At 43.8% G+C, this 20,189-nt stretch overlaps 1 protein-coding gene across 1 annotated transcript in view; it reads left to right on the top strand.

Annotated features, from left to right (window-relative positions):
• Window positions 1-15,367, top strand: part of GATA6 (GATA binding protein 6) — a 65,967-nt gene extending 50,600 nt beyond the window's left edge. The window contains exon 7 of the mRNA XM_058692530.1: window positions 15,335-15,367. Within this exon, the coding sequence (XP_058548513.1) occupies window positions 15,335-15,352 (18 nt within the window). The 3' untranslated portion in view covers window positions 15,353-15,367. The remainder of the gene's footprint in view (window positions 1-15,334) is intronic.
• The last annotated feature ends 4,822 nt before the right edge of the window (window positions 15,368-20,189 follow it).

The following is a 20,189-nucleotide window of genomic DNA, read 5'->3' as shown; positions in this document are numbered from 1 at the left end:
CAGGGTGAGTTTGATCATCTCATTTTTATAGATACAGTCATTGGCTGGGCAGCCAGTAAGTGGCAGAGCTATGATTTGAACCCAAATCCACTCAACTTGAAAGCTCCCTCCCCTTCCAACGCACCTCACATTCAATTTCACTTTTCAAAGTGAGGTCCAATGTCCAGCATCATGGATGTCACCTAGGGGCTTGTTGGAGCATCTTGGCGCCCTCACCCCAGACCTATTCAAGCAAAATCTGGATTTAACAAGACTCTTGGGGTTACATATTCATGTGAAAGTTTGAGAAGCACTGGTTTATACAACTTGATTTAAAAATTTTTTTTTAATGTTTATTTATTTTCGAGGAGCGGGGAGGGGCAGAGAGAGGGAGACACAGTCTGAAGCAGGCTTCAGGCTCAGCGCTGTCAGCACAGAGCCCAACGCTGGAACTCATGAACTGTGAGGTCATGATCTGAGCCAAAGCTGGATGCTTAGCCGCCTGAGCCACCCAGGCACCCCGTTTTTTTTTTTTTTTAATTTTTTAATTTTTTTAAACGTGTCCTGCATGTTAATGCACCTCAAGGGTTCCCTTGCTTGATGGTTGAAGAAAAGCCTTCCACAGATGTCATGAGAGAGGGAAGTTTTGTTTGTGGAGCACGCAGTCCTTGCTTACTGACTGGTTGTGAATTTCCATTCTCCTCCTGCCTACTTCCTTCATTGAAAACCGAGTATGTCAGAGAATGCACAACACTGAAAGTGAATCTAGTTTTAAAGTATGAACTCTGGGTGATGAGGAGGTTCGCTGACTGTAACAAATGTGTCATTCTGGTGTGGATGTCCACAGTGAGGTTGTGTGGGGAGCCGGCGTGTATGGGAACTCTCTGTACTTTCTACTCAATTTTGCTGTGAACTGAAAACCGCTCTAAAAATATATATTAAAAAAAACAACAACAACCCAACACAATTGAATATGTGAGCTGTAGGCCTTGCCAAAGATGGGACAGCCAGAAAGATAAAGCCTGTTAAATTCTTTTTTTATCCATTTGGATAAAAGGTGCTTTTGAAAGAGAGGGTTTTGTCAAGTGCCATGATCTCATCATCTGGCAACACCGCTGGGAGAGGATCCAAGGGAAACCCAGGGCGTTGACGTGTGGGTGACTCAGGGGCCCACACGGCTGACAGTGAGCAGCCCCTGGTTTGGAGTCGGTGGGAGGGGGCAGGGGACGTGCCGTTCCCTTTCGGGATGTGCTGATCAGTCATGAGAGCCTGGAGGCTCCCACCATGGGCTTTAACCTGCCCAGAAGTGCCAGGCGCTGGCTTTTGCTTCTTGCTGTTGTTTTGGGCCATGTTTTCCCCTTTGTTCTTCCATAGATGGTTGTGATCTGTGGTGGCCCTTTCAAAGGCTTTGCTGGCACAGGGCTGTCCTGGATCTCAGTGTACAGATGTTCCAGCCCAGTTCCCAAGCTGTGCCCTCCCTGGCAACTTCAAGGGGCAGTTCACATGCCTGAAACACACCCTTTTATGTGTTTTGCTTGTGTTTTCATTTCTTTAATAATGTTACTAACACACGTGTAAAGCTTTTAAAAATTTTTCATTCCTGTATCGCATTTGATGCTCATGACAGCATCTGGTAGACGGATAGGTGAATGATGGTATTGGAGAGGCCAGATGCTTATCTTCTGTATCGAAGAAAGAGAAATTCAGTGAGTGGAGTGGCTTGCCTCAGCTGGGTGCCACTGGGCGACGTGAGTGACATGGGCCACGGTTCCTGGGACTCTTCCCCATCCCAGGGTTTCTGGCCGTCTAAGCCCTAAGTCTCACGGGGCTTGTGCTGCTTAAACGCTAACTAGTTTAGTAAAATAGGCTAACTTGGTAGCCATCAAGGGAGAAAATTAACCCTGTGTGTTTGCATTTGTGGGATTTCCCCCAAAGCTAGCACTTTCTCAAGAGATTTAGGATCTTGGCAGAAAACAATAAAGCAAAATGATTATTTTTTTATTTTGAATTTTATTTAAGTAGGCTCCATGCCCAGCATGGAGCCCAATGTGGACCTTGAACTCACAACCCTGAGATTAAGACCTGAGCTGAGTTGAAGAGCTGGATGCTTAACCGACTGAGCTACCCAGGTGCCCCCAAAATGATTCTTTAAGAGGACTTTTTTTTTATTTGTCTGTGCTGTTGAGGCCAAGCACTTAACTAAGCCTTTCTTATTTTTATCCATAGTGCTTTCTTTTTTTTAAAGTTTATTTATTTTGAGAGAGACAGAGACAGCTCAAGTGGGGGAGGGACAGAAAGAGCAGGGGAGAGAGAATGCCAAGCAGGCTCTGCACTGTCAGCACGAAGCCGGACGTGGGGCTCAAACTCACAAAACCGTGAGATCATGACCTGAGCCGAAACCAAGAGTTGGATGCTTAACTGACTGAGCCACCCAGGTGCCCCCATACTGCTAATTTTTAAGAAACAAAATACCCGGGAAAACAAAGCTGAATGAAATGGCTCAGCTTGGCTGAGTGATGCCTAGCTTAGGTCTCATCTGAGCAGCAAGGAAACTGGGTGAAACCATGGTGGCCTCAGGGGAGCTAGGCTGTTGCTGACAAGATGGGTTATCAGAATTGGAGGCAAATGGTCCCAGTGGCTGTTTAGCATCTTGGGCTTTCACAGCTTCCCTTCCAAGCCAGCAACTCACTTGGGCCCCCCAAGTGACCTGTGTTCCATACTTCAAGTGGTTCCCCCCTCCCCCACCAGGTGGCTTATTCACTAGCAAATGTGAGAAGGACTAATTAGCACCCCCTCTGCCTGCTAAAGCAGTGTAGGCTATAGGTGGATGTTTAAAAAGAACAACTTCTCATCCCTCTACTTCCTCTGCCATACTCGCATTGACACTGGAAGGATGTCTCCGTTAGCAAAACCACCAAGACACTGAGGAGTTTTAAACTGAAAAGATGCATGTAAAAAAATGCTTCAAACGTTTGAAAAAAATGTAAAGACCTCTACTACTACCGTCTTAATGTGACTGCAGTACTTTTTTTATATTTGCATTTTTCCTAGTCTTTGTCTACAAATACTGTATACATTTGTTTGGCATTATTGCAAGTTCATTGTAGCCTACCCATTTATTGAATATTGTAACACCCAAGTATTGTGCTTGTCTTCTCCTAATATTAACCCTGCATATTCTCCATGCTTATATATTATCTTAATAATGATCGTTTTCACAATGTGTCTGCACAATACTTACTACACTGACACCCTCAATGGATCGACCAATCTCTTTGATGGACATTTTGATTGTTTCTAGATTTTCTGTTATTGAAACAGTCAGGAACATTTTAGTGTGTAGGTACTTTATCTTCTTTGAAATTGTTTTCTTTTAACGTTTATTTATTTTTGAGACAGAGACAGAGCATGAACAGGGGAGGGGCAGAGAGAGAGGGAGACACAGAATCTGAAATGGGCTCCAGGCTCTGAGCTGTCAGCACAGAGCCCGACGCGGGGCTCGAACTCACGGATTGTGAGATCATGACCTGAGCCGAAGTCGGTCACTTAACCAACTGAGCCACCCAGGCGCCCCGAAATTGTTTTCTTAAGGAAATACCAGCAGTAACAATTGAAAGAAAGTTGCTGGAAAGATGGTTCCAGTCTTCTGCATCTGTTCCCACTGGAGGGAGATTCTCAATTGCTTTCAAGCTATCTCATGGGGGCTGCTGTCTGAAATACTTTCTCAGTTCCTTTAAAATATCCCTCCTCGGGGCGCCTGGGTGGCTTAGTCGGTGCAACATCCGACTTCGGCTCGGGTCACGATCTCACGGTCCGTGAGTTCGAGCCCCGCGTCGGGCTCTGGGCTGATGGCTCGGAGCCTGGAGCCTGCTTCCAATTCTGTGTCTCCCTCTCTCTCTGCCCCTCCCCCATTCATGCTCTGTCTCTCTCTGTCTCAAAAATAAATAAAACATTAAAAAAAATTTTTTTTAAAATATCCCTCCTTAGGTGTGCCTGGATGGCTCAGTAAGTTAAGTGTCTGACTCTTAATTTTGGCTCAGGTCGTGGTCTCACAGTTCATGAGATTGAGCCCAGCCTTGGGCTCTGCATTCACAGCGGGAAGCCTGCTTGGGATTCTCTCTGTCTCTCTCCTTCTCAAAATAAATAAATAAACATTAAAAATAAAATAAAATATCTCTCCTTGGTTCCTACTTATGCTTCTGCCCTCTTTTCTTCCTGTTTCTTTTCCCAACCATCTTTTCTCAGCTTCAATCCACCCCTTGGACTCCCTGAGAACATCTATCACCCCATCCCCAGAAGGGTCTCTTCTGAATGATCCTTCTTTTCTGTCCTGGCTCCTTTTTGAAGAGCTACCTTCAGAGGAAGAGGGGGAAGGGAACAACTCACACTTGAATCTTATCAGCCTCTTGATCTGATGTCTTATCTAAATATTGTTTCTTGTCCTGCTTATGTCACAAGCCCTCAAGGCAAGAGCCATGCCTCTGCATGCTCCATGGAGAACAGAGAGCTCTGCTGGCACTCAGAATGTTGCCGTGGTGAGGTGTTGGTAATTGGAAGATGTGAGTAGATGTTCTTGGAGGTAGAACCCATGCTAGAAATGAATGGGGCTTCATGGGAAGACCACTAAGGAAAAGGTTTTCACAGGAAAGGGGTCATTTTGAGCTTTCACCTATGTTTTCAGAGACGCGTCTGGGGCTTCTGCTGCTGGGAAATGACGTTCAAGTAGGTGCTTGAATAGGGATGCTATACACTTGAACAACACCTCATGATACATTTTGTGTCCCAAGTTGAACTCAGGGCCTTAGACAAAGGAGTGACACAAAGACATGGCTGGGGTACTCCTTCAGTGACATTGAGCAGTGGGACTGGAACTCCTTGATAATTTCTACATTTTAATATTTGAAGTTTCGGAATGGAGGGTAAACTTTATAGTGGATATTTCAAGTATAAAAATCTCTTGTTGGGATTGTCCATTCTCCGCAACATCAACCAAGGGTAAACTGTTATCCTTTTTTACTTTATTCTAAGATATTAGTAATATATACCTAACTTCCCTTGATAATTTTAAGCTAAGGTCTTTCATTAGTTAAATAGGGATTACAAATAGGATAGAAATCAAAATCCTATCTGGTAAGGGCCTTTCAGATCAGGTTTTAAAACACCATTTGAGTAAAATGTTTCTACAAATGGGCTCTTTTGTTTTGTTTTGTTAATGTTTATTTATGTTTGAGAGAGAGAGAGAGAGAGAGAGAGAGAGACAGAGCACGAGTGGGGGAAGGGCGGATAGAGAGGGAGACACAGAATCTGAAGCAGGCTCCAGCTGTGCTGACAGCTCAGAGCCTAATGCGGGGCTCAAACTCATGAATCATGGGATCATGACCTGAGTCAAGGTCAAACGCTTAACTCACTGAGCCACCCAGATGCCAACAAATGGGTTCTTTTTAATGTAGAGTCTGTTTTTGGATTTGAAATGTGTTGATGTTTATGAATTCATGAATTTTTAAAGACAAATTGTGTAGAAGGGATACCTATAACTATTTACATGTTGTTCGATAGTTCGGCAAGCACTTTAATATATATTTTCTCTTTAGTCTCGTAACAACTTGTGAAGTAGATATAGATATAGTAGGTACAGTGAACACGGAGGCTAAAGAGGGTAAGGGAGTGTAGGCAATAAGTTGTTGAATCAGAATTTAAGCTCGGCATTACGAATTTGTCTAGGGAAATGCTGTCTCTCAGGTATGGAAATGATAGTAATTTCTGGTGCAATCTCATCCTTTTCCTGTCTTTATGAGTATTCAGTGATTTGCCTTCATCGTCTCTTATCATCTGTCTCGTGGGTATCATTCTTGTGTTGTTAAAATTCCAGACGACCCGTTGGACTTTGTGTTGGTGGAATCATCAATACATGCAGCCCAGAAATGGCAGTCTCAGGTATTTTCAGGCAACAGGACTGGAAGAGGGGAGGAAAGGGAAGCCCAGTCAGCTAAAAGCATCCATTAGACACCGTGTAAAGCCCACATGACGCATTTAAACAGAAATGTTCCAACGTGTGAGTTGAAAGAGAGTTGGCACTTCTGAGTCATTTTTGGAATGCTATAACTGCCCCAGAAATGCTGCAGATAATGCTGCCTTGATAATGCTGATTGGAATCGCCAGCAGATTTGGGTGCCTTACCAGGAGTGAGCATTTTGTGAAGTGCTAATAGACAAACCATAAGTGTTTAAATTACCTTTTAATTAAATTACATAAATTGCCTATAGATGTCTTTAGAGTCTCTTGGTATATCCACTATTATTACTGTGTGACTTTGGGAAAGTGACTTCATGTCTCTGTGCTTCATTTATGAAATAGAGATACTATTTTTTTTCTTGGTTCTTTTTTTATTATTATTTTTTAATGTTTGTTTCTTTTTGAGACAGAAAGAGACAGAGACAGAGAGTGAGTGGGGGAGGGGCAGAGAGAGAGGGAGACACAGAATCTGAAGCAGGCTCCAGGCACAGAGCCTGAAGTGGGGTTCGAACTCACAAACGGTAAGATCATGACCTGAGCTGAAGTCAGACTATTAACCAACTGAGCCACCTAGGCTCCCCTCTTTTTTAATTTTTAAAAGTTGTGGTAAAATATACATACCATAAATTTTGCCATCTTAACTAGTTTTGAGTGTATAGATCAGTGACTTAGATACATGCACACTGTTGTGCAAGATATGTTATTTTAAGTGGGGAGTGGACCAGGGAAGGCAATGGGTGTGGGTGCTGTGGGTGCAGCGTTCAGAGCTCTGTTCTGGGCACAGCCCAGTGCAGGGAGTGAGCAGGGTGACGGGGCCATAGGGAGGAGAGCCAGGCAATTGTTGTCCAACTGTTCTGTGAGCAACTGAGAGGCTGACACTCAAATATTTATGTCGTGTCATGTCTCCACTTTGTTTTCATCCACTTCCATGGTTTCATTTGCTCAATTGATTCTTTGACCCTGGGAAGTAAAAGCCTGTGTTCAGATCCACTCTGTGGGTATCATTTCTTTGAAATGTCAGCAAATTAGTGGCTGAGAGAACATTTAGAAGTGCAGTGTGCCACGATCCAGAGGTTCCTGACTCAGGTCTTAATCTAGATGACCAGATTAAGTGTGGAACTGAACTCAGTCATCTGACTGCATTCCTTGACATGGACAAGCCCAGAAGTTCAGAAGATCAATTTCTGAAAGTCATAAGGATGTGAGAACAGACAGACTTTCATAAAAATGGGAAGTCTGTATCCTCATCTCTCTGAGATTGTATCTTGAAGTTGTTGGTTGTAGGGGGCACCTGGGTGGCTCAGTTGGTTAAGTGTCTGACTCTTGATTTTGGCTCAGGTCATGATTTCACTGTTGGTGAGTTCTGCCCGAGTCGGGCCCGCTGACAGCACAGAGCCTGCTTGGGATTCTCTCTCTCTCCTCTCTCTCTCTGCCCCTCCCTCACTTACTCTCTCTCTCTCTCTCTCTCTCTCAAAAAAAAAAAAAAATATATATATATATAAATTAATTGCTGGTTGTAGAATTTACTAGAAATCTACTTAAAATGATCTCATCCTCTCCCAGAGCAGGTTTATTGTGAGCAGCTTCTTTCTTCTCCTCCTCCTCCTCCTCTTCCTCCTCCTCCTTCTTTTAATGTTTATTTACATTTGAAGGAGAGAGAGACAGGGCATGAGTGGGGGGAGGGGCAGAGAGAGAGGGAGACACAGAATCCAAAGCAGGCTCCAGGCTCTGAGCTGTCAGCACAGAGCCTGACTCGGGCTGGAACACACAAACCATGAGACCTGAGCTGAAGTCGGATGCCCAACCCACTTGAGCCACCCAGGTGCCCCTATTGTGAGAAGTTTCTAATGTGTCACTTTTCAGGTAAGTGCCTGTTATCCCTGACGCTGAGTTTGTTATTTAGCTCTTCTGGGCCTGTTTAGCTTGAAGGTGTCAAACAGACATGCGTGAGATCTTAGGTTGTGGCTGACTGGAAACATCAAAGAGCATCAGTTTTCTCTGAGGTGGCTGCCCTAGTTGTCACTTAGAGTTCATACAGAGACCTGTTGGTGACCTGAAGGCTCCAGGCAGGCACACCTGTGGCAACCACCTAGAGGTGATTATTTTACTTTCCATCTTCATCGAGATGTAATTGACATGTAACATTGTAGAAGTTTAAGATGTACACCTAGTGATTTGATATATGTATATATTGCAAAATGATCATCCCAGTAAGGTTAGTTAACACATCCATCATCTCACATGGTTACAATTTTTTTTCAATGTTTATTTGTTTTTGACACAGAGAGAGAGAGAGAGAGAGAGAGAGAGAGACAGAGCATGAGCGGGGGAGGGGCAGAGAGAGAGAGGGAGACACAGAATCCGAAGCAGGCTCCAGGCTCTGAGCTGTCAGCACTGAGCCCGATGCAGGGCTTGAACTCACAAACTGTGAGATCAGGACCTGAGCCGAAGTCAGACGCTCAACTGACTGAGCCACCCAGGCGCCCTGTCACATGGTTATAATTTTTGTGTGTGTATGTGTTAAGAACTTTTAAAATCGACTCTCCCTTAGCAACTTTTACGTATAAGATACAGGGCTGTTAAGTACAGTCACCATGTTGTGTGTTACATCCCCAGGACTTGTTCATCTTTGGAAGTGTGTTCCCCTTGACCACCTTTGTGCATTTCCTGCCCCTGCCCCCTTAGCCTGTGCCCCTGGCAACCACCGGTCTGTTCTATGTTTTTGTGAGTTCAGTGTTGTTAAACTCCACGTAAAAATGAGATCATACAGTGTGTGTCTTTCTCTGACTTACTTCACTTAGCGTGATGCCCTCAGAGTTCATCTATGTTGTCGCAAATGGCAGAATTTCCTTCTTTGTTGTCGTTTTTTTTTTTTTAAATGGCTTTATTATTTCCTTTATCTATTCAGTCACTGGACATTTAGGTTATTTCCATGTCTTGGCTGTTGCAAATAGTGCCACAGTGAACATGGGGGTGCAGATATCTCTTCAAGATAGTGATTTTGTTTCCTTTAGCTAGATACCCAGAAGTGGAATGACTGGATCACATGATAATTCTATTTTTAACTTTTCAAGGAAACCTCATACTGTTTTCCATAGTGGCTTTGCCAATTTATATTCCTACCATTGGTGCATAAGAGTTCCCTTTACTCCCTGTCCTCGTTAACACTTGTTATCTCTTGTCTTTTTGATATAAAGATTTTAATTTAGCCATCCATCCATCCATCTATCCAAAAAGCACTGCATATACTCACAGACGTTGAGAGTTTTCATGAGGGGGGATCATATGTAGCATTTCCCTGTGTAGTCTACCCATGGAACCTGAAGTATCCAGTGAAGCAATTTTGGAAACACTAAAAAGTGAAGTGCACAATACTCTTGAATTCCCTTTACTGCCTCATCTATAACTCTAACCCGACTTGCCTTCATATCTCCTGGGGTATTTTGCGAAGAGTAAGATTTCGGTAGACAGTGGCTAGAATTTGTTAAATCCACAAAATGCTGTGAAATCCATCCTTCTTCAGTGATTTGAGGAGTTGAACTTTCAGTTTGGATGAAAAGAATAGAGAAACAGCTCTCTGAGCATGCCAGGCCTCCCCTCCTGCATTTTCTAGATAAACAAAAACTGCCACCTTCCTTTCATGCAGAGCCACCTGGCCTCTGGCCTCACACCTGGGATGTTTCATCTTTAAGTATCTGATTGACCTGCCTTTCCACTCTCTACCTCCTACTCCCAGTTGGAATCCAGGGAGCTGTGACCGTGCGTGTTTGGGGAGAAGGAAGGAATGGCAGTCCCACCTGGAGGTTGGGCAGGCACACCCCTGCATGCGATGTTTATGTTTGTGTGAAGGTGTAGAGGCCCTGGCTGGAAACTCATCTCTTGTTGGGTCTAACAGGCCGGTGATGCCTGGGGAAATCAACCCCCAATTTCCCGGGTCCCCCCCTTCCACCTCTCCCTGAGGTCTCTTCTCTCATCCCAACCTAGATGGGGTGATGTGGGGTCCTGAGGGAGAGGATGAGGAAGGGTATCCCCCTTTTGTAGTCTCTGAGGATCAGAGAGTCCTAAGCATTTCCTCTGAAGAGCACTGCTTCCTGACATGTTGCTTGTCTTGCGATCAGGTTTCTTAGCAGGAAGAAACAGCTTCTCCTTCCCTCCCACGAACATTCCAAGTATGGGGATGGTCATAGTTTAGAAAGAGAGAATAGAAAATAAGACAAGAATAGCTTCAAGTCCCTCTCTGCCAATCTAGGGGAGATAGAAGAATGAACCCACAAACAAAACAGTAGTTTCCTTAAATTTGTAAAAATTGCCTTTAAAAGAACTGCCAACGGCATCATTGCCCTGTATAATATGCAAGTGGCATGCTTAACGAGGGACTTGGACGCTAGGATTCTGTTTTCATACATGTGTGTGCATCACATCATCATTAACAAAGTAATATGTGTGAAAGTGCTTTATAAACAGGAAAAGAAGTATGTACAGGAAGTGATTCTTGTTCCAACAACATTTATTAAAGCTTTGCTTTTTGTGCGGTATCATGGCAGGCCCTTCGCCAAGTCTGGCTTTAACACTTAGGTAGCATAAATGGATACCCGCCTGATGGAACAGCCCCGGCTCCTTGTCACGTTACCTCAAATTCCCATCATTTGTCCTGCTTTTATGCCAACTGGATGGGATAACATCGTAAGGCATGCTCACTATAGTGCAGCTTATTTGAATTTAGCAGAAAGCAGAGCTTTGAGGTGCTGGAGGAAGGAACAGATCCATTTTGAAAGAGGAGAGGTAGGAGACGAAGCAGATGACCTGAGGTCACAGGTATTCCGCAGCACTAAATGTCTGAAAAGTTGAAAAGAGCAAAGGAGAAATAACAATGAAAGCTCCGTTTGCCTTGTGGTTCTCCCTGTCTTTCAACTTGAATGAATCTGACAAGATCCTTGCCATTTAGAAGCTGGTGATCAATAATACAATGGTGATATAGACAAACATATGACAGCATTAATAAATACCTATGATAAAGTATTTCCATTATGGTAAATGCAGCCTGTGGGGTGTTGAGTGACGGGGAATTCAGATAGGGTGCCTGAAAATGTCCCTGACTCTCAGGGGGTCAGCGACTGCTTCTTGGAGACAGTGGTCTTCAGGAGCCCTCAGAGTGACAGCCTGAAAGTTCTAGATGCAAGGGAGGGGATAGAGTAAGGCTCAAGAGAGGACTTGGAGCTTTGGTTGGAAATTTGTAGGTTGATCACTGAAATTTGCAGGAAATCTTACATAAATTACCAAGATATTGTCCTGGATTAACAGCAAAGAATTTTAATGTGTTGTAAGAAATCCTAATAAACATGTCTTTCTTTTTCTAAAATCAGCATAAATGCCAGGTCCTTTCGTGCAGTAGAGTCTTGCTAAAGGCCTCAAATGGAGGTGTGTGGCTTCTGAGTAGGCTTTCCATGCAAGTAAAAATGTATTGCCACTGAATCTGGTCAGAGTTGCTTCTTGGAATACAGACTGTGTTGTGATTTTGGCAAAAGTTCTGGGTGGCCTCTGAATGTTTTGCTTGTTGTATGGCTCCTGAAACAATACAGTCTACAACTTGAAGGATAGGAGCTTCCACTCGCTGGCTGGTTGGTTTCTTGATTAAACTAATTTTTATTTCTCTCTTAGACCTTGGAGAATTTTCAGTTGAATTTTCATTAAAAGGGTTATTTCTTTGAAGTTCATTAATATGTTCACTAAAATCTATGCTTCCAAATTCAACAACACATTTACTAAAAAAACCACCAAGATTTTACAGATTTGGGGGTTTGACCAGATTCTGCTTGTGTGGGAAGTGGATTCTTAGGAATATAGAGGATGAGATGGAAAGAAATGTTCAAATTCTCTCAGGCTGAGATGTAATTTATAATTCCGACTCCCACATGGTTAAAATTCCGGAATATCCAGAGCCATTATTTTCATTAATAATTGTTTATTGATGGGAGTCTGAACTCTAATACTTCAGAGTGAATGTCTGAAAACCAAGGACCCTTACTTCAAGGATCTTGTAATAACAAAAGAGCCCATTGTTGGATACTTAAACACCTACACTTAGGCAGTTTTGTCCCAAGGCCTGTGGGAAATACAAAAGAAATCTAAGTCTCTGTCCTTCAAGAATTTGTGGTTTAGTTGGATATTAAGATCAGTACATAAGAAACAATGGGGCTTATCTCAGAATTTTTTTTTTTTTAAAGCTTATTTATTTATGTCGAGAGAGCCAGAGAGCACAAGGAGCGGGGAGAGGCAGAAGCGGGCTCTGTGCTGACAGCAGACAGCCCGATCAGGGCGCGAACTCACGAACCATGAGATCATGACCTGAGCCGAATCAAGTCAGAGGCTTAACCCACTGAGCCACCCAGGCGCCCCTCAGAATGTTTATGACTGCAGGAAACAAAAACCTCAACTGTGGCTGGCTGAAACAAGTAACTGGTCAAGTAACCAGACAGCAGAGGTGGACTTGTTTTAGACATTATTTAAGACCCAGATTCTGTGAGTCATTTCCCTTTGCCAACCCCAAGGCTGCTTCATCTTGGGATGTAGGATGACAGTTGGTAGCAGTCAGGGTTAAGGCTCCTTCTTCGAGTCCAGTGGGAGAGAGCTGGCATCCTATAGCTTGCTCAGAAGAGCAAGAAAATTCCATTCTCAGAAACTCAGAAAGTCCCCTGTCACTTCTCATTAGCCCTAATTAGTCACGCAGCCATCCCTGAAACAAGAAATTTGGCAAAGGTGATGGGAATACTCTAATTGACTCAGATTATTCAGGGTTCACCACTGGAGCTGGGATAAAGGTCAGCTTCCATTAAAGCATTGGACTCCATGAAGGAGGGTAGATACTAGAAGGGGAGTACGGGTTCAGTTGAAAAGAGGTCAGATGGATACTGGGTTGACTGATATGTATGTTCACTACGGGATCCAAGCAATATGTTAGGGTGTATTGGAGAAATTTGGCTATCTGTAATCACAGCCGCCTTCCAGCAATGCTGGATGCCATTAGATGGACACCATCTTGCTGGTGCCATCTTTGGAAATGTGCCAGATTTGGACTATGAAGTAGTGGGGGGAGGGTGATCAGCTTTACACAGAGGAGGCATAAAGAATTGAAAGTTGGGAGTTTGAAAAAGGAAAACTCTAACAGAGAGAAGAGCCAGGCAGGACCAGCATTTCCTTGGGTAGAAGCAGAGACAGAAATCCTTGGGGTGGTGGAGGGGAGTGGCAGATGAGAAGATTGCAGAGAAATGTCTAATAAAGATTTTTAAAGTTGCTGCAGGCAGGTGCAATGAAAAATGATGAGCCTTCTCCAAAGTGCTACATAAAGTTTATGCTATTCAATAATCCTTTTGCTTTAGTGTTGGAGTTTAAGAATATCCTGCAATTACGCTCTTCATCTCCAGTTCGCCTTTTTGTCACTTTTTGTGGTCGTTCCCCCCACCCCGCCCCACCCCAACCGGGTTTTTGCAGCAGGAACTGCTGGGGAGACTGAGACATTGTCCATCCTCCCCAGATCTCAATTTCCTGGCTTCTGTGTCAAAGGGAGAGGCAGTGACTAGGAGGATACCCAGTAGAGGGTCCCTTCCATCAGCAGGTATTGGCTCTGACGTCTCTCAGATGCACCCGGTGGCTTCTGATGATGGTTATGATTTCTTCGCGGTGCGCAAGCGCTACAAGGGTTCCTTGGGCTAGCTTAGGTAGCATGTACAGCACAACATATCTGTATGCAGAGAATTGTCTTTCTTTTCTTGATTTTGCAGGGCCAGTGGGATTACATGCCTTCCCTCATTTATTCTTACAACAGTCCACTGCGGTGGGTGCTATTATTATCCTCATTTTACAGATGAGAAGCTAAAGCTCAGAGACATTCGGGCTGATAATTAGTCACAGTGAATCCTGAATTCACTTAGAACCCACAGTCCTGACCAACACACTGCATAGCCTCCTTCATTTCTGGAGGGGTTTACAGGGGACCCCCTCGCTAAATGCAGACACTCCGTTTCACCCAGTTCAGTGCTCATGCTATATAGTCACTATAGTGCGCTTGGGCCTCCAGTGCCTTATCTGTAAGATACAGCTGTAAGCATCTGATGAATCTGGATGAGGTTGGGGCCTTGAGTTAATAAACTAAATTCCAAGACCAAGCTGTAATTTTACTTCTTTAATAGCCATGTTTTATCAATATTCAACAAAATTTGAACATCTCGTAAGTGCCACACATTTTTCTAGAAGTGCCCAAGACAGACAAAACCCCTCAGTCTATTCTGGGGAACATGTTTTACTAAAAGACATACACAGGGTTGTCTTTTGGGGTCGGAAAGTGAGAGTTTTCCATTGTTAGCATTCTTTCCCTGCCTGCCCTAACTGACTAACTTTTCATATTCTTGGGGGGAGTCAACAGCTTCTTTGTCCTCATCTTCCTTATTTCAATAACCCCGTCACGTGAGAGAATCTGAGCGGAGAGCAGAAGAATTCTCTGCCACACTGCTTTCCTAAAACACAGTTCATGCCATCAGATTCTCATTCATGGGAGCACCGAGAGCAAGTCAGTGGGATGGACTGGCCAGCCCCTCTCACCCAGCAGGGACCTTGCACAGCCCAGCACATGGCTTATTAGGTATGAATGAATGAATGAACGCACTTCTGAATGAATGCACTTCTGAATGAATGATGTGGCTTTTCAGAAACTAGGCAATGACAAAATGAATCCTGAACCTGATATACTGAAACATTTTGGAAGTCATTTATAATTTTCTCAGGTTTGCTTGGACATTTCAGTTGTCTAGAAGTTTGGCAGGCTGTAGATCAAAGATCAAAATGAGTGTTCTTTTATTATATCGCTTTATTGTTTACAATTTCCCACTTGTGTTCTCCTTTGTGGTTTTTTAAAAGTTTATTTATTTTAGAGAGACAGAGCACGAGTGGGGGAGGGCAGAGAGGGAGGGATACACAGAATCTGAAGAAGGCTTCAGGCTCTGAGCTGTCAGCACAGAGCCCAAGAGGGGGCTCAAACCCACAAACTGTGAAGTCATGACCTGAGCCGAAGTTGAATACTTAACCAACTGAGCCACCAAGGCACCCCACTCCTTTGTGTTTTAGAATGATACGATACAATCTAAACCCATAAGCAACAGTTCCCTCCATATTTATATGACCTAATCCAATTAACTTTATGTACCATACATGAGTGGATTCACAGATGCCTTAAGAAGGATAAAACATAAGCAAATTCAAATTGTTTCCTCATCTGTTTCTTCCTGCTGGGCACCAGGGCGGCTTAATACTGGCAACAAAATCTACTTCTTTACTTTTTTTTTTTTTAAAGTTTCTTTATTTATTTTGAGAAAGACACAAACAGGGGAGGGGAAGAGAGAGAAGGGGAGAGAGAGAATCCCAAGAAGATTCCATGCTGCCAGCTGTGGAGCCTGATGCAGGACTCGAACCTATGAACCGTGAGATCATAACCTGAGCCGAAACCAAAAGTTGGACGCTTAACCGCCAAAGCCACCCAGGTGCCCCCAAATCTACTTCCTTTCTGAAATGGGGAACAGCTCAATAACCAACAGGGCACATGTATCTTGCATCTTTCTTTCATTTAATCCAAATACTGACACATTCTCTGTCAAATATTTAAGCTGCCTGGTAAAAGGCCAAACAGTATTACTCAAATTCCTTAAATCAATGATTAAAGATTTTTAATCTTGTCTTTCAAACGGCACACTGGAGGTATAGCCTGTAAGAATGGCTGACAAGCCTAGCGGAGATATGAGTTACAAAGTAACTAAAGAAGTCTTTTCAACAAAACCCAAGTTAATTCTTGCCTGGTGTTGATTCACAATAGATCTGTGTCATCCCTTTTGTTACTTAACCATAAAAAATGATCCTGAAGTCAACTATTTATTACTTTTGAATTTATCTACTTATCACCCGATAGAGAATCAAAGGAGTTCAGTACTGGAGAATATGGAGGAAACCTATAGTTTATTCTAGACCTAACACTTCCCCCCAGTTGCAGAGATAGTCTGAGACAGAGCCCAGTTTTCCTGACCCCACCCCAGGGATGCTCTCCGCTAACATGGCGATGCCAGCTCCTGGCCGGAACTTCAATACTCCTCCTGAAGAAAGAAGCCTCACACTTTGCCTGGAATGAAGAACAGCCATGTGGGCAGAGGCTGAACTGCAGAAGCGGCTGCTGTCCTCCCGGGTGCCTTCACTGTGGACCTGCTAAGAGGGGAACGTTTCCCTCTCTAAAACCCATTGGTTCTAAAGTAGGAACTGATAGTTTATTTCACAGCCGCCATCACCATTATTAGTAATAAACTTTTTACATTTTATAGGACTAACTTTTCACAGCGCCTTCTGTACTGACCTTTCATGCACCAACTTATCCTCATTGCAACTCTGAGTGCAAGTGCCAGTGTTCCCATATCACTGGCGAGAAGCTTGGGGCCTAGCGTGTTATTTGATGGAGGTCTTGTACCCCGGTAGATATGAGTAGGTAGAGGGTTCTAGCTTTTACTAGAACTGGGGTCTTTTAATTCCTCTCTTTTATCCATTCATTTATATTAATTACGACTTCTGTTACTGAGATGACCAATAGTTCTGTAATTGTGAGGGAGAAACTTAAATCTTCGGTGATTTATGTTGAAAACATCTTGGATGATTTGATTCCTACTAAGCCATTCTCTTTGGCCTCTGACTTTTGTCCCCTCCACAAGGACAGTTCACGATTGGGTTCCTATTTGGAAGATTCTTATTCCAGGTGTGCACTGTGTGGCCGGGGCAGTTCCAAGGTCTACTGTGGGCTTGGTCTCCACAGCACTTGAGTTCCGTCTCAAGGAAGGTCCCACACCATGCTTGCTGGCCAGTGCTCTTTAGCTCCCAGAAGGCATTCGGGCTGGCAACACCCCAAACTGCCACTGAGGCACCTGCCTTAAATTCTCTCTCGTATATTTTCCAAATCCTGAAATCTGTGGATTTCCTGACAATGCTCTTAAGATCTCAGGGGCTTATTTTAATGGTTACAAAGGGCCGGTTGGGTCAACTTCCTTAGGGCACGACCTCCCTCTTTGGGAGAATTCTGCACCCACAAATCATGGCTGGAACCAGGAAGTATTTTTATTCATGTGTCCCGCATTCCCTTTTTTCTTTTGAGTCGTCTGCCAAAGGCTTCAGGATTACCCTTCTTGCTGCTCCTCGCCTCAAATGTAAACAAATCATAAATTCTGCAGGAAAGCAGTGCAAAGGTTTCAAAGGCTGTGTTTACAACCAGGTTTGATCTTCTGAAAACCGAACTTTACTCAAGATAGAGAAAAATCCAAGGAAGAAAGAGAAGAGGGAGATAGCTTGCATTGCATAATTCTCTCTTTTCACCTCCCCGGCCTCCAACCTGAGAGAAACACATTCCTGGTGTTCAGAACCAGCGTTCTCACACATTGACATCTGCAATCCAAGTTAAAGGCATTGAGGGTTTGTATGGGAGTACTGCCCCCAAAACCTGTACCTCATGATGAATGATCAGTTAAGTGTTTCAGATCTAGACAATGGCCTCTGTGGATAAGAGAGAATATTCTGAGCTCAGACCTTTTTGTTCTTTCAAGAAGTCTGTCTACAGACTCAGAGGTCCTCCGAGGACCTACTGTGGCTCCTGAGAGGCTGGACCTTGAAGGCTCGTGACTCCCACAGGGCACCAGGTCCTGCAGCCACAGACCAGAAACATGCATGCAGAGGAGCCATTGGAGGTGGCCTGGCCATCAAATCTACTTGCCCAAACCACCAGAAGCCTGCTTTTCCTGCTTCCATTATTAGAAGGAAGAAAATTCATAGATGTGCAGGTTGAGGCTGTCAGCAGTCCCTGGAAAGAATGAAGGCTGAACCTGGGAATGTACAGGCGGCTCAGCCATGTAGACTCCTTGGAGAGGGGTCATCAATTTAGAAAAAAAAAATTGAGAGGGCTCTTCATGGATACTTTAACCATCTGTCTTGGTGAGAGGATCTGAAATAACCTTTCCCTTTCCCTTTGCTTTCAAATAGCTGCAAGCAACAGAGAGCACTGGGTCTGCTGACTTCCCCCCCCCTCCGCCCCCCACCCCACACATCTTCCACAGCTGGCCCTGTCCCCGAAGCCATGCCTGCGACCTGCTCCTCCCTGGACTGCTTAGCTGTGATTAGTTATATTCCTTCTTTGGGTTATATTTGCCTTTATTTCTCACACCTCTCGGTCTTGTCTCCTGCTTTTGCATGTAAGATTCTCAAGATAGGGTAACACATAATAGCACAGTGAAGGCGCTTGACTGGACTCTGCCTGGTCATTGACTGAGAGCTGAGTCTAGAAGTGTCTAAAATTCAGCTGGTGAGATAGAGGTAGGCTGGCAGTGTCTTTTGATCTGGACAATTGTTCTTTTTTCAATTCTGTATGAAATTCCAAAGGAACTTTGCTGTTTTTCTTAAACTTGTCTCAAAGGTGTGTTTGCTATAAAAACACTCCTTCAAGACAAGTTCCCTAAATCTCCGCTTTTAACTTCATCTTCTCCTGACCAGATGTCCTGGACCCACTACTGGCTATATCTCTGTGGTTACAAAGATGGGATCTGAGGCGCTCACGAGTCAAGAAAACTCACAAGTCAATATTGGTCAATACTGAAAGCCTATCACAAGGCAAGACATTTTATTTGAAATATAAGAAATTTCAGGATATAATAGAGGGATTGTGGCCGATGGATACTTTTTTCAGAAGTGGATGGAGGCAATTTTGCTGTGTACCTTCTGCCAAGCACAAGGTAAATAAATGACATTCAGCAGGTTATGAGTTTGTTTAAACAGTGGGTGTCTCACTGGACATCGGAATCTCTGTATACAACGGTCCTGATCCCTATTTGCAACAGTTTTTGGGTTGCTTTGTTTTATTTAAACACAAAGTGTTGGGGCGCCTGGGTGGCGCAGTCGGTTAAGCGTCCGACTTCAACCAGGTCACGATCTCGCGGTCCGTGAGTTCGAGCCCCGCGTCAGGCTCTGGGCCGATGGCTCGGAGCCTGGAGCCTGTTTCCGATTCTGTGTCTCCCTCTCTCTCTGCCCCTCCCCCGTTCATGCTCTGTCTCTCTCTGTCCCAAAAATAAATAAAAAACGTTGAAAAAAAAAAAATTTAAACACAAAGTGTTAAGTGGCAAACTCAGGGGTGAAAATTCAAAGTCACTGATGTGCAGTGTAAACCCCAAATAATAGTGAACTCCTCATAAGAACTTTGCTTTGACTGCTGACCCCGTGTAGTCCGCTCCCACATGCTGTGTTCTCTGCAAATGATCTCCCTGATCTTCTTGACAACCTGTGAGACATGTGTGATTATCCCCATCTTACACCTGAGAAAACTGAGGCTCAGAAATTCAATAATGTGCCCACAAACACAGAGCTCTAACTAGTGTCTGCATCCAGGTCTGTCTGATAGCAAAGCTCCTGCTTGTCCTACTGCACAATATTAATATATAAAATCAGGTTTGGCATGTGAGGGAGCCAGTTGGAAATACACTGTAGATACTTTGCAATGCATTTATTTTGATTTTTTTAAATGTTTATTTGTTTATCTATTTTTGAGAAAGCACACATGCACAGGAGCCCACGAGTGGGGGAGGGGCAGAGAGAGAGGGAGACACAGAATCCCAAGCAGGCTCCAGGGTCCGAGCTGTCAGCACAGAGCCCGACGCGGGGCTGGAACCCAGGAACCATGAGATCATGACCTGAGCCAAGAAATCAAGAGTTGGACACTCTTGCTGATGGTGCCCTGGATCCAGGTGCCCTGGATCTTTTTTTTTTTTTTTTTAAATAATTTGTTTTAAAATAATTTTAAAATTGTAGGAGTTGCAAGAACATTACGAAGACATCTCATATCCTTTTCACCCAGAGTACCCATTTATTAATATTGTGTATTTGCAGGCTCTTTCTCTTGCCTTCTCTCTCTGTCCATATAGTTTGGTTGTACATATTATACATATATAAATAATTAATATATGGTCTTTTTTCTGAACTACTTGAGAGCAAGTTGCTGACACGCTGCTCCATCATTCCTAATGACTCCGGTGTGTATTTCCCCAAAGCAAGGACACTCTCCTATATAAACATCATACAACCATGCCGGTCACTTTCATATGTCATTCCATCCTCCACAGACTCCATTTACACGTTGTCAA

The sequence above is a fragment of the Neofelis nebulosa genome, chromosome 11, assembly GCF_028018385.1.
Source record: "Neofelis nebulosa isolate mNeoNeb1 chromosome 11, mNeoNeb1.pri, whole genome shotgun sequence".
NCBI classification, from domain to species: Eukaryota; Metazoa; Chordata; class Mammalia; order Carnivora; family Felidae; genus Neofelis; species Neofelis nebulosa.
Note: the sequence above shows the minus strand (reverse complement) of the source record. Positions and strands in the feature narration are given on the sequence as shown.